The 13,527-nt window shown below is 40.3% G+C and overlaps 1 protein-coding gene across 5 annotated transcripts in view; it reads left to right on the top strand.

The window, feature by feature from the left end:
* Positions 1–13,527, top strand: part of LOC125709611 (lysine-specific demethylase 6A-like) — a 51,285-nt gene that overhangs the window by 8,954 nt on the left and 28,804 nt on the right. For 4 of the 5 annotated variants that reach the window (XM_048978221.1, XM_048978219.1, XM_048978218.1 and 1 more), the window contains 3 exons: positions 3,848–3,956; positions 6,245–6,294; positions 11,630–11,688. In XM_048978221.1, coding sequence (XP_048834178.1) covers positions 3,848–3,956; positions 6,245–6,294; positions 11,630–11,688 — 218 coding nt within the window. Of the gene's footprint in view, positions 1–2,368; positions 2,957–3,847; positions 3,957–6,244; positions 6,295–11,629; positions 11,689–13,527 lie in introns of those variants that run through there. The other variant, XM_048978222.1, reaches the window with a different exon arrangement.

The raw sequence follows: 13,527 nt of genomic DNA, 5'->3' as shown, positions 1-13,527 counted from the left end.
CATGTATGCCATGCAAGCTTCAACAGTTTGAGTTGAATTGCATTTTGTGGCATTAACCTATGCATGCTCTTTGTTCTTTGGTAATCTGTATAAATTTGGAGTATCCTTATTAGGGCTATCACTTGATTATATCAATAATTGAGAATCTACTGATTAGTCTGACGATTCACTGAGTAATTGTGACCCTCCAGCACAAAACCATACGGAAGTCGCATGGCCGTATTTTTAGATATTTCATTTGATACCATAATCCTAAACATTCTTGCTCGGTCATTGGAAACCAAACTTGGCAAGCTTTGCAATTTGAATGATTGTTCCTTTTCAGGATTATCTAGTACAGGTTTAAAAAAATTATTCTAAAGTTTACCACCACTGCTTTTGCATGAGCACTGCATGCGATGTCCGAGACAACCATATAATTTTTGTCCTTGCTGTTGAACTGATTCATGGACTGTGTGAGAAATTAATTTAAAAAATTAGCGAAGAGGAGAAATGAACAAGAACTGGTCAGGAAAAGATGTTTGTATTGCACTGTGTGGAAATATTTTGTATTCCATAGTAGTAATATTGAGCAAAAGCAAGTGACTTGCCAGCAATGCTTTGTCTTTTGGTACAATTCACAGCAACACCAATAACTTATTTGACAGACAGTTGTTATAATGAATTGAAGCAAAAAGATAATTTCATTAGTTTTTAAAAAAACAATGGGTCAATTTTAAATATTGACGTCAATGCGTTTTCAGCACTGATGTCACTGACTGCATCTACTAATCGTGGCAGCCTTAATGTTGGGCTGCTCTTCATGTACTGGACTTGCTGAAGTTTTCTTTGTCCAGTTATATACACACAATCTGGTTTTTGATGGGCTGTTTTATAACCTTGATAATGACCAGCGTCTTCTATCTGATTGAGTTGTCAGTTTGGCAGAAGTACACACTACATGCTATGTATGGTCTCCTGATCATTGATCAAGGCCCCTAATCATGTGCCACACACCCGTCTCTCCTGCTGAAAGCATTTGCATAGTTGTTTTCTCCATGCCAGTTCTGTGGTGTGACTCACTCACTTGCCGGCTGCAGTTCAGCTTGTATTTGAAGTGTGAAGTGTATTTTTGAGCATCGATTGGTGTTGGATGAAGAGCTGCCTTGGCAGATGTGTTTGCATGGACCTCATTTCTCACACGTTGTATTGTAGTTAGATTAGGAAGTACTTTACCCAGTGTGGATGTCCATGCATGTGGTGGACTTTCCTGCATATGTGCTGAATCGGTTATGGCTTTCAGGTGTGCGTTTTTGACAAGGCACTGTAAAGGCAGTTTTAGTAGTTGTCCACGTGTTGAGCATGTGTCCAGTGGCAGTCGTTCTGGTGGAACAGTCGTGGTCTAAATATTAGTTCAGTGCCCTGAGTGTCAATGTAGGTGTTAACCAGAGATGCTGGTGTGTTATGCGATGCTGTGAACTGGTGTCATGTGTTGGTTTGTATTAGACTTACTGAGATCTGTGTTGCATAGGAAGGGCATGGATTAAGAATCATTAAAGGCAACAGTTGTAGTCAGTCCTGGTTTTCTGTTGTCCTGAGGATTTGTATGAGTGAGTGCCCTGAAGTGTGGTTAGGCCTGAAGCTGCCTTAGGGTCTACTCACATTTGGCCTCATTGTCTTGTACTGTGGCCAAGCATGATTGCCCCACTCCCCCTCTTGTCTGCGCTTAATGATCCTGGCCCGAACACGCTTTTGTCATCACTGTGCGACTTTCTATGTTTCCTTCTACACAAAAAAGTGCTACCGCACAGCAAAATGAAATTCATGATTAATGTCTTTATTTTGTGGCTTATTGTGCCCACAATGACCCCAGATAATTCCTAGATCTATCACGTTTGCAATGGAGCAGTTTTTATGTGTTCACGTATAAGAGGAGTCCCACCAATATCTCTGAAAAGGTAGCGGGGTACTACATTTGTGAAAGCTGTTTGGTATTACATTTCTTTAATACTGGTACTCATTACACTATTACCAACATTGCCTTATGCTAACCATCGAATCAGAACCATGGACTCTGTATGTATGAACCACTGCCGAAACTCAGTTATACCCTATGTCAGAATTACATGTATCATGTTATATAGAATACTAAAACGTCAGCTAGTTAAATATGATCTCCCTGTAAGGGATCTTATAATATAGCAAAATCTTGCAATATAGCAAACAGGCTACATCAGCATCAAACAATCATCATTACCTATAGGTTGTTATGCTGCTCTGCGGTTTAAGCAGTTAGATAATCAATCGGTGTGTGTGTGGGGTATCAGCTCTGTTATTTTTCCAAATGGTGATTTTAATATTGCCGTGAGACTTAAAAAGTCTGTTTCTAAACATCAGTTTAAACTTAAAAGGTTACTGAAATTGTTATTCACATTTGGTACTGCTAATGTGTTTGCCCTGTTGCACACAGGCTGATGTTAAGGGACTGACATGCACAGGTTTGTCATGGCACTGTCAGGAATGAGTAAGTGTGTGCAGAGACACTTCATGCACCACAAGTAACCACAACTGTGTGATGTAAACTTTCATTAAATATCTCTATACCTCTTCTCTGGATAGTTTCTAAATAAATTGAATTACTTGCACCTTATTTTAAAATGGAAAAGAAATTACACTATTGGTACAACCTGCTTGATCTGTTCCATCGGGGTTTGGTTAGTTTACATAGTTTACATGTGCGCATGCGTGAATCAGTTACATCATTGACATAATGTCTGTGTTCTGTATTCCGGCTCAGCGTTCACACTAAGTCAAATTAATTGGACTTTGGGGGTCAAACATACATGGGCACGGTATGGATCAGCTAGTATGAGCGCACCTTCAATGTCGTAACCCTGCTGATGGCTTCCTGGTCACTTAGACATTGACTGACAGACCAGACAAGATGAAGACTTTCCACCAAGTTCAAACTGCGGGGGTTGGTGGATTTCCTGCGTTTTTGTACTTTAAGTGCTTTCCTGAAATATCCTTCAGAAAAAATTATTGTTACTGTAAACTAGGGCTGGGCGATATGACTGTAAAACAATAATCTCGATATTTTAGGTCACTATATCAACATTCAATATATCGATACTACATTTTTTTTTGCAATTTGAATGAGAAGTGAGAAAGTCAGAATGAATTATGGTTATTTATTCACATCAATGTTTCCCAACTGGAAAATGTAACAAGTGCTTCTCTGCTGAACATATCACATAAGATAAAAAATTTTTTTTAAATTCTTAGGAAAATACAAATTGACTAAATATCCAAGTACCTGAAATTGCATTAAACATTTAGATTGCTTGGTGAAATGCTTATTTTAAAAATAAGACATTAATTTTTCATTAATATAGTTCCTCTGTACTATTTCACATGAACCAAAAAAGAAGAAATTACATACGAGTGCCTGAAATGGTTAAAAAAATCTATTGTTTCACAAGTAGGTTATGTAAAAATGTATCGAATATAAGCGAAAATTTGATATCGCCCAGCTCTCCTGTCGGCTGAAGCCTGCCTACTTTACATTTACTCATTTATTTGACTCTTTTTATCCAAAGCGACTTGCAGTAGCGGGAACTGTGCTCCCTAGGATTTGAACCCATGACTTTTGGATTGTTAGTGCAGTGGACCTGTGGAAAAACATTTTTGAGTGAATTTTTAATTGAAAAAAAGAATGTTCTAGCGCTTATGTAGTTGTGTGATCGCTTTATCTACACAAAACTGGATCATGTTTGTGCTCTTGGTAACGTGCTTTTTTTTTTTTCTCTCTAACTTTGACCCTGCAGAAGTTAATGTGTAATTTCTCTCTCTCGCCTTGATCCTACAGGCTGTTCGCTGCTACGACTCCCTAATTCTAAAAGCTGAAGGAAAAGTTGAACCAGAATTGTTCTGCCAGCTAGGTCACTTCAACCTCTTGCTGGAGGATTACCCAAAAGGTAAGGCCGGTGTCACCCATTGTTTGAACGGTCTCTTCCACCACCTTGAAAACTGGTCAAAAGCTAAGACGGTGCAGTGTACTGCATTTTGGTGTAAGCAGATCTCGGAATGGTTTATGAACCTCAGTCAAGTCAAAGGTGTATCGCCTGAATGAAATTATACATTTTTCCATATTTAACCATTGGTTCTCTTTCTGTGAAAATGCTGCAGTTCTTGTAGTGTTCGGACTAGAGACTGTTAAGGAGTAGTATGTAGCTTTACCCTCCAGATCTCTCACCAGAGCTGGCTGAATAGTTTAAATGGTACGTGTAAGGACTTTACCAGCAAAAGCCGTTAGTTTTATGCATTTGCCTGAACTGCTTGACAGCTGCTCTTTCTGGCGTCTTCTTTGTCTTCATTAGTGCATTAATCGTGGCGGCCCATGGTCATTGCTTTGCAGTGCCGCCTCTGTTTCTGTTTGTAAAGCTTGTTTTCAGTTCTTCGTTCATTTTGTTCTCTCTGGTTTTTCATGCTGGAGTCCTATAATCTCAATTCTGTCATTCTTTTGTAGTTCCTGTACAGCTTTTTGTCTTTCATTGTGGTTTGTATTTGTACTTTCTTGCGTTTTCACGATCTTCTTTTCTTATGTACGTATTTACTTGGGCGTCCTACTTAATTATCACATCTTATGTCTCTGGCTATTACACCTGGGACAGTAATATTTTAATGTATGATGTCAGACTTGACACTGCGCCCCGTTTTAAAATAATAAAAGAATACGAATCTATGTCCTCTGCCATTTAAGCTAAATTCCAAATATTGAGACAATGAGAGGAACTTATTTTATGAAAGGCTTCATTCCCAGCATTGCTGTTGGTTTCGCAATGTTCCTTACAGCTGAGAAGGTACACGCCACGTTCAACACATCACTACCCTAGTAGTGCTGTATTGGTTGCTAATAACCTCTAGCAATAGGCAGGTCAGTGTCCGAATGTCTTGACGTCAGCTGCTTTCTATGTTTACAAACGATAGGGGCACTTTATTGTGAAATAGTTTTGATGCTTTTTGCTGTAGTTTCAAAGGTCTTCACCAAGCATCCAGTTTTTAATAATGACATTTGATTGCTGTGACTTCAAATTTTGCAACGTTAAAGAGCTCTTGAAAATTGATTGAGGGCAGCTACTTGGAATTACCATGGTTCTGTTTGTCTGCCATTTACCTTTGTTTTTGGTCTTGGATTATAAAATGTTTTCAAGGCAGCAGCAGTGTCCTTTATCTGGGTGCTCTGTATCCATTCTGATGGCCAAGTCCCACTGTACGGTCCTACCTTTCCTTTCTGTGTTGACTTTTGCACACAAGGACGTGCTTCTAGAATCACTCGCCGCTTATGTAATATTTTGGTTGAGAAAGTGCTTGAATATCTTTGTGAGCTCTGTGGAAGTGGTCTGGTGAATTGTGGGGGCTGACCGAAACGCAGCGTGGTTCGCTTAGCACCTCTGGTGCAATAAATTTTATACATCTGCGGTGGGTTTTCAAGTTTCAAGTTCTAGAGTTCTGTCCAGTTTAATACCCTGTTTATTCTGTAGGGTTAGTTTTTGTCATTATCTTTTCTATGCCATAATTGAGTTTTTTTTTTTTTTTTTTTTTTTTACTGATTTATGTCTGGTTAAGGTTCCTGATTCCTCACAGGTCTGCAGAACTGACTTTGGGTTGAAAGTTGTTGATGTAAAATGAAAAAAATGTCAGTTTATAGTCCTGCCTTGATGTTAAACCTCTTGGTTTCCTCACTGGGCAACAAAATCAGTGGCATCATTTAACAAGTTGTTTTTACTGCATTACCGAACTTCTCTTTATTAAAGAACCATGGAAATGTGAGCAGTGCAAAAGTGCCAGTGCAATGTAAGCAGAATTACGTGATTCGAGTAATCAGCTTCCCAGTAATGTCCAATGCTGTTAACTCCTAAAATGTCTTACATTATGTTGATTTAAAAAAAAAAAGGTTTTAATTAGTGACACTATTTCAATATGTGCTTTCATTTTGCTGATAAGTATTTTAACCGAGGATGTTCTGTTTTTATGACCTTTTTCCCAGCATGTCAGTATGAACGTGAAGGGAAAAGTGCTGCTTTTTTCTCAGGCATGAGATGTGGCCAGAAGGAGATTTTCCCAGAAATCCATGTAACTGCCTTTTAAAAGCAATGACGTCATTTTCTTGAGGAATTTTTATTATTAATTCTCATGTTGCTAAAAAAATGTATTTAAAACCGTAAATGACACCTCTAACATAACTTTCTCCTCTTTCCTTTAGCATTATCTGCATACCAGAGGTACTACAGTTTACAGTCTGACTACTGGAAGGTGAGTGCCAGTTTGAACCTCCTTACTGGGACAGCCTGACTTTCCCCGGATCAGTGACGTCGATGCCGACAGCCAGATGCTGAAAGTCCCTGGCAGCCTTAGATTCTGAGCAGAACCATGCCAGATGAAGGGGCTTCTTTCAGGCCTCTTCTGTAAAGCAGTTCCCAGCACGTGTGCATGAGGATATTACCTGAAATAGCTTGCACCTTATGTGGCTTTGGTCTTAATAGGGATACGGTGCAAACCAGCAGTTGGTGAGTTAAAGCAGTAACCTTAAACTTGCTCCAGGGGATCGTCCAAACCGGAGTGGAGCTCCTAACGGAAATGGCTGCTTGGCTGCCCACCCAAGCCCTCTCAAACATGCAGTGGTTCGACTTAGCTGCATGCTTCTCTGGTTTAATGTCGCAAGCCCGACAAGCCTTTGGTTTGCCAGGAGTTACCTTGTGGGCAGCAGCTATGGTGTCTTGTTCCATTAGGGTAACTTTGCTGGGGTACATGGACCGTGGTGATGGTACTGGCATGTTGTCAAGGAGCCCTAAAACTCAGAAACTCATTCAGACTGATTAAGATGACTGTCCGTAAACACGAGTCTCCCCGTTTTAGTGGTGCTCTCTCTTGTGTTGTATGCATGGCTGGTTTGCTAATATCTATTTCCTGCAAACATAAGAGGTACCCAGTACCCAGATCCTGCTGCTTGTGGTTACCAGCGCAGGTAGTGATTAACGTGTGCATCTTCATATACAACTTAATTTGTTATTTAGTCATGCAGCTTTAGTTTAATGTCAGTGCTTTGCAGATTAGAGTAAAAGAAATAATCATTGATAAGTCCAGAATTCCTGTCTATTCAGAAGTCAGTTAGGCTCTGTTTTTGAGAATGGTTTTAGCATTTCGGACATCTTACTGACACCATAATTTTTCAAATTTGTTTTTTTTTTTCTTTTCAGCTTAACTGTTTTGCATCGTCTTAATGCGTTCCTTTCCTGTACGGATTTAATGAAGGAAAATAAGCCCTTGTTGCAGTTACTGCTGGTCATATGAAAGGAATCTGCAGATTTATCGACCCAGTTAGGCGCCTCGGATGTTCGTTTTGGACTCCGGCACTGAGAGTGGTTGGTTTCTGGCTGATACTCTGAAGATTAGCCTGCGAGCTGGTGATTGGTCTGTGTGTGTCACAGGATCTGAATGTCAAACCATGTGGCTGTACTGGGAGATTCTGCAGTTATCTTTGGCAGGGACTTCACCTGGTGAACTGCGGTTTGTGTGTAAAAGTATTCCAGCTGGCAGCCTTTTTGCAACCGCTCCAGGTTGCTTTAATGATCGTATTATGTGGGGTTTTGGAGCATTACAGGCTGTTTTTTTTCTGCTCCCTTCCATTTGGGGGAAAAAAAAGATTTTTTTTAGTGGTTCAGACATAATGACTCAACAAAAACAGCATGTGGGCGGAGTCAGTTAATTAGTGAATAAAAGTGATTATGGTTTACAGTTTTCATCACAATGTGTATATCATCCTCTGCTTTCCGAAAATGTATCAAAATATGAGACTGATAGTCTTAACACAGGACAGCAGCATGTTCACTGATGGCTTAATCCAAACCTTTGCCTTAATTTTTGGCATTTCACTACTTGAATAATAAACATTAATATGTTGATTCCATAAATATTAAATGTTTTGCATTTAAAAACCAAAAAATGGCACATGTTGCTTGTCTATTTGCCAGTTACAGACGGCATGGAATTTGTTCGCTTTTGAATTTGCCCAACATACAACCAACAGTAATGACATCACGTTCCTGGGGGAAAAACAACTTAAAAAAATATTAGCATGGCACAACGAAGCTTTTTTAAATGCTGTTTTGTTCCAATTTGAAGTAAATCTTGTAGCATTTCCAAAGTGATTCCTTGTATGTCATGTATTATGTAGACACCTGGTATGCAAGTATGCATTCACCTTTAAAAGCAATTTGTGTGGGAACTGATTGTTGTAACAGCACAAATGTGTACTTATGTGCGTTTGTGCTTGTATGACAAGAACTTATCATGCATCTTAACCTTTATATGTTAATTCGTACTTTGCGATATAAAGATTAAATGTGTGGTAATTTCCTGTCATATCAGTGAATATACACGATACATATGTATTGGCTGTGGCAACAATCAATTGCCGCACGTATCCCTCTTAAAGGTGAATATGTACTTGCGTAGCAGTTGTGTGCATCCTTGGTTGTAGTTTGCCCTCAGTCTGCATATGTGGAGGTTTAAAGGGATGCGTGGTAGAAAAAAGTATGTTCTGATGTTCTTGTTCTGTTGACGGTCTGCTAGACTATCTGCTGAATCATTGATTTATTTATTTTTTGTTACTTTTAAGTTAACAGATGCTTCTATCCAAAGCATCCTACATGTTTTTTGTGAAGGCAGGGTTTGCCAGTCCTTGGACCATTTGAAGGTTAAGGGCCTTGCTTAATGGCCTATGGCAAAATCACTCCATCGACCCTGGGATCTGAACCAGTGACCTTCCGATCATAGAGAGAGCATCATAACTCACTGAGCCATTAGTTCAATGGATGTAGGAATCTCTTGCTGCGTCCAGAAGTTTTGAATCATACTAGTGGAAGAGTAATATGACTGTTTGACTCCCTTTGAGCCTTTGAGCTTTACTTTCGCTTGTATATTCATGTCTCTCTCTCAGAGAGCCGATTCCCAGCGCACATTAAAGTACCTCTATTTTGTTTTTCAATTTTACAGAATGTTCCGCTTGGTGTATCCAGAAATAGCAGCTCATAATAGGGTGTTTACCGTTCACATGCTCAGATTTAATATAAAATTAATGTTTAGTAATTGTTTACAGTGAGTATATGGTCAGACTAACCATCTTGAAAGGAAAGTAAATTGCCTAAATAATGTGGGCCTCAATCATTCAAAAAATCTTTGATCTCCTATACTCCTTACTGCTCTTATTCGTTTCTGAAAGCATATGAATTGACCCATGGAAGGTTTGGTTATGATGCCCTTCTCAATTACAGGTAACTGCAATGTTGTTGCAAGATCCATCTTTATCAATCATGGTCCAAGAGGCCAACATAGTGTTCTTGTGTAGGCTTTTACTGTTAAACAGCTGAGAGGTTGAGTTTATTAAGTTTGGTATGCAGGTCTCCTCCTGGGTGGTGTGCACGGAATTTTACTTTAAGGCATCTTGACCTAGAAGGTCATCAAGTTCAGTGTGAGAAGTTCAGAGGAAGTTTGGCTGACAACAGCTCTGAAGCATTGAGTACTTATCACAGAGTCTGTCAACTTCCACGTTTTCATTCTAGATATGGGTCAGTCGTCTTTTTCCCCCTACTGTTGAGGTAGTTAGGACTGCATTCAGGTGAACTCCCTCTCTTGAGTGAAGACAGAAACCTCACTCTGCTGAACACAGCAGGCAAAGGAAAGTTGGAAATGACGGCTTTTCTGCCTCGGGGCGATGCTGGGATCTATCTGAAGTGCACCTCTTGTGTGGTCTGCTCAAGTAAGTGTCAGCTGGCAGTTTCGTTTCTAGTTCTTCAGAAAACCTAAAGATGTATTGTCCCATGTGGCATGTACTTCGGCGATCGCGGAGTTTCAAAACTTTCTAAGATGACCACAGAGTGAAATATTTAGTTTACCAGATCCCTTGATTACTAAATTTTCATCCTGTTTTCTTTTTTTCTTTTCTTTATCTTAAATCCTTGTATCTTTCTGCTGTTGGGTTCTCCAGCTGGCTGGCCTTTTGTCTGGTTTGCAGACTGAGTGCTAATGGGGGTGCTGCTCTGCTTTCAGTAGGTGCTTTGCCTCCTGCAAAGCTCCAAGCACTGCTACCCTTGGATTATTATATTTGCTGTTCTTGCCAGTTCTGCCCCCTCATGGGGAGGCAGGGAAGTTGTTGCAGGCAGAAGATCAGGGAACCAGATGTAGAATGGGACATAGCTAGCTGGTGGGAGGATTTAGCGGGAGAAGGTAGGTGGCTGTTAGAGTTGGTCATATGACTCTAAAAGCCATGTGATTTCCTGCTGGGCGGCAGCCCCTTGTCATCTTATCTTTGCAGCTTGAACTTTGGTGTCATAAGACTTGCAGTGCCTGTTGTCTCCTTGCGATGGTGAGTCGCTGGAGGGCTTTAATCATGAAGCCGCTGTAAATGTTCTTGATACCGTTTTATTAACCTCACTCTAAGACATGCACTGTGCCATGTGCTGGGCGCCAAGCCCCCAGTGGGCAGCAGGCCATGTTTGCAAATCGCAGTACTACCTAATCGTGTAGACGGTATGCTGAAAGGTGGCCCAGCTGTTGCTGTTAATTTCCAGGGCATTGGAAAAACTGCGGATCTGTACAAGATAGTTAGTGAAGCAGCAGTGAAGAGCATGTGGATGCCAATGTGGCTGCCGTGGACCGGAAACATCAGACACGAATGGTTACCACAGGCAGCCTCTCTTCTGCCAGGTGGACGTCTGAGCTGTTCCACAGTAAAGCCACAGAAGGATGTCCATGTTGTGTCAGGCAGCAGGTCTGTTACTGAAAGCGCAAACTGGATTATCAGATAGTTTGCTGTTTCTGTGCGACCCTGTGCTGTGGTAGAGAGAGCATGGTGTGGTTTTCACTTTGAGTCATACGGTCTTTAATATGACATGAAAAATCTGCGGTGAGTTTCTATGGTTAGTGTTTTTAAATTCGTTTCTATTTAGTAAATCATTTGCTGGTGTTTCTGGTACCGCTTAGGCTGCCAGGTTGCTTCGGTGGAGTTAATGCTGATATTGTAATGATGCTGTTTTGAATTTTACTGTACTGTGCATGACACAAGTTGTAATGCATAATGGGGTACAACTCTATTGTTTTCTGTTATTTCTGATATAACAAATGGATACTTATTTAACAGCAGACTGGGGGTAATTTACCTGTATTTTTAACCCTTCCCTGTCCTTGTTTTACTATAATTAAATGCTAATTGTTACCTGGGGGTTGGCTCCCCTGGTTTCTAAAGCTGTGTTGGGGATCGGCCCGGGGCACTAATCAGTCTCCTAGGCTGCTTACATGCTAAAAAGGAGCCCATGCAGTAATCTGTGCACTCTGTATACCTTGCTATTGTATAAGACTAAGGTATTTGTGATAGTGTACACCTTCACCCAGTGGCATATCACACACACATGACTTTACTTGCCCACCATATACTGTGTTGACATGTATAGTTGTTGTATTAGCTCGAACAGTTTGAATGACTTCATTAAGACATTTATATTAAAACAGTTACTGTAATTGTAACAACACTAAACAGACTGGTTACAGTATTGAGTCTTCTGCTAATTTGTTCCATCTCTCTTCCTTTCAGAATGCTGCCTATTTATATGGCCTTGGTATGGTTTACTTCCATTACAATGCATTTCAGTGGTGAGTATCTCTTTCCTTTCTCTGTGATATAATTAAGGCATGTTTGCAGGCTGAAAAGTGTGTTTTTTTTGTTTTTTTTGTACTACATTGACCAGATAGATAACGGACGACTATGGCGTTGGGGTTGCTGGTAGTAAGGACAGCAGTGTGTGGCCCTTTGCCCGCTGGGCTCCCTTTCCAGCAAATCCGCTGACGTCCTGGCAGTTCCACCAGCCTTTGAAATGTGACCTGCAGGGCACACGCTTCAGCTGACATTGACACAGCGGTGCCTGTTTGGACGCAGTGTCCTGTATGTGAGATCAAACTGCCCCTGCCTCTCTGTAGCCAGAACTGATAAACTTTGTTTTAATTCAGCAGCGTGGAGAGTTCATCAGAGCTCAGAATTGCCCCCAGAGGCGTGTTAAAAAGGAAACATACCTTTATATGATTAATGAAACAGTTTAATTACTGCTAATGGGTAGTGATCTTGTTCTCCTGTTTGTTTTTTGGGTGCTGCAGGATCAGGGGTTTGATAAGAGCTTGAAAAAATAGTGGTTTGATTTGATTGGTTGAACTTTGGTTGCTTTTTGGGTTCCTAGGCCATTCCCAGGGTATCTTGTCCTTCTCTTTATGAATTTGCAATCACAGCTTCTTTCTCTACCATACTGACGCATTCTGCCTTTTCACAGGTGGTACCAACACAGTAGAATTTGTAGTGTTCCCAGCATTCGTATGATAACTCTTGAAAGCTGTCAGCTAGTGCTGTCACCATAACCGGAATATTGCAATACCGCAGTATTCACAAGCCAACCGCAGGCGATGGCAAGCAACCGCCACAATTGCAGTGTTCACATCTTCTTTTTTTTTCTTCATGAGGCTAGACCCTTCTTGTTTAACACTTCAGTACATGTGTATTGAATGTTAAATTCATAAGAAAAATGGGTTAAGTTTAATTGATCCTGCCAACTGTACGCATTGGGTGCCGCTGAAATAAAGTCACCACATAGCAAGTACTTATTACTCAGGGACCAGAAGTGGGGCACGAAATGTTGAAAAACATAAAACGTTATTTTAATACAATAAAAACGTAACAATTCTTTTTTTTACCATTATGACCAACTTCCAGAACAGCGGACAGGTCCTAGAATGCTCATATTAAAAAGCAGTGATATACATCATAATAGCCAAATGATAAAACGTATTTATACAGCACTGAAAACAGGATAAATTAGTAATTTGCAAAAGCAACACAGGCACATATCAAACTGCTGTAATACCGCTTATCACTGTATAGAGCTACCCTAAAGCACAGCAATGGAAATCGCTTCACTCTGACAGCCCTACTGTCAGCCATAAACTGTTGAACGAGGTTGGCTCCTTTCATGCATTATGGACAAATATAAATACGGTGGTGTGAATGGGAGTCCCCTCTTGGGAGCTGCCTTGTGGATTTCTGCCCGAAACCTTCCCTAGATTATAGAGCTCATCATTCATTTACAGTAATTCTGGCTGTGGTTTTTAGATGCAGAGTGTTTTGACTCTTGAAATAATTTCTCTTGCATTCTTGGAGGTGATCTTGTGTAGTTGTGCATCTTGGCCCTGTTGTGCCTTTTGGCTGTATTGGCTGATACAACAACAACTTGCCATTGGTTAAAAATGAGCCAATATTTACCATTGATAATTCCCTGTAAAATGGTGATCCATATTGCTTGGCACACCTGTGTACTAAACTTTGAAAAATCGTTGCCATGTGGAATTATTTTAATGTTTGTGAAAAGGACGTTAGAAACGAAGAGTTTCTGATAAACAAACGCATCCCTATAAAGAATGCTATAGACTGCCAAATAACGCGAATCTGTT

The sequence above is a fragment of the Brienomyrus brachyistius genome, chromosome 16 (assembly GCF_023856365.1).
Source record: "Brienomyrus brachyistius isolate T26 chromosome 16, BBRACH_0.4, whole genome shotgun sequence".
NCBI classification, from domain to species: domain Eukaryota; kingdom Metazoa; phylum Chordata; class Actinopteri; order Osteoglossiformes; family Mormyridae; genus Brienomyrus; species Brienomyrus brachyistius.
The sequence above is the reverse complement of the archived record's forward strand: the minus strand, read 5'-3'. Positions and strand labels throughout refer to the sequence as shown.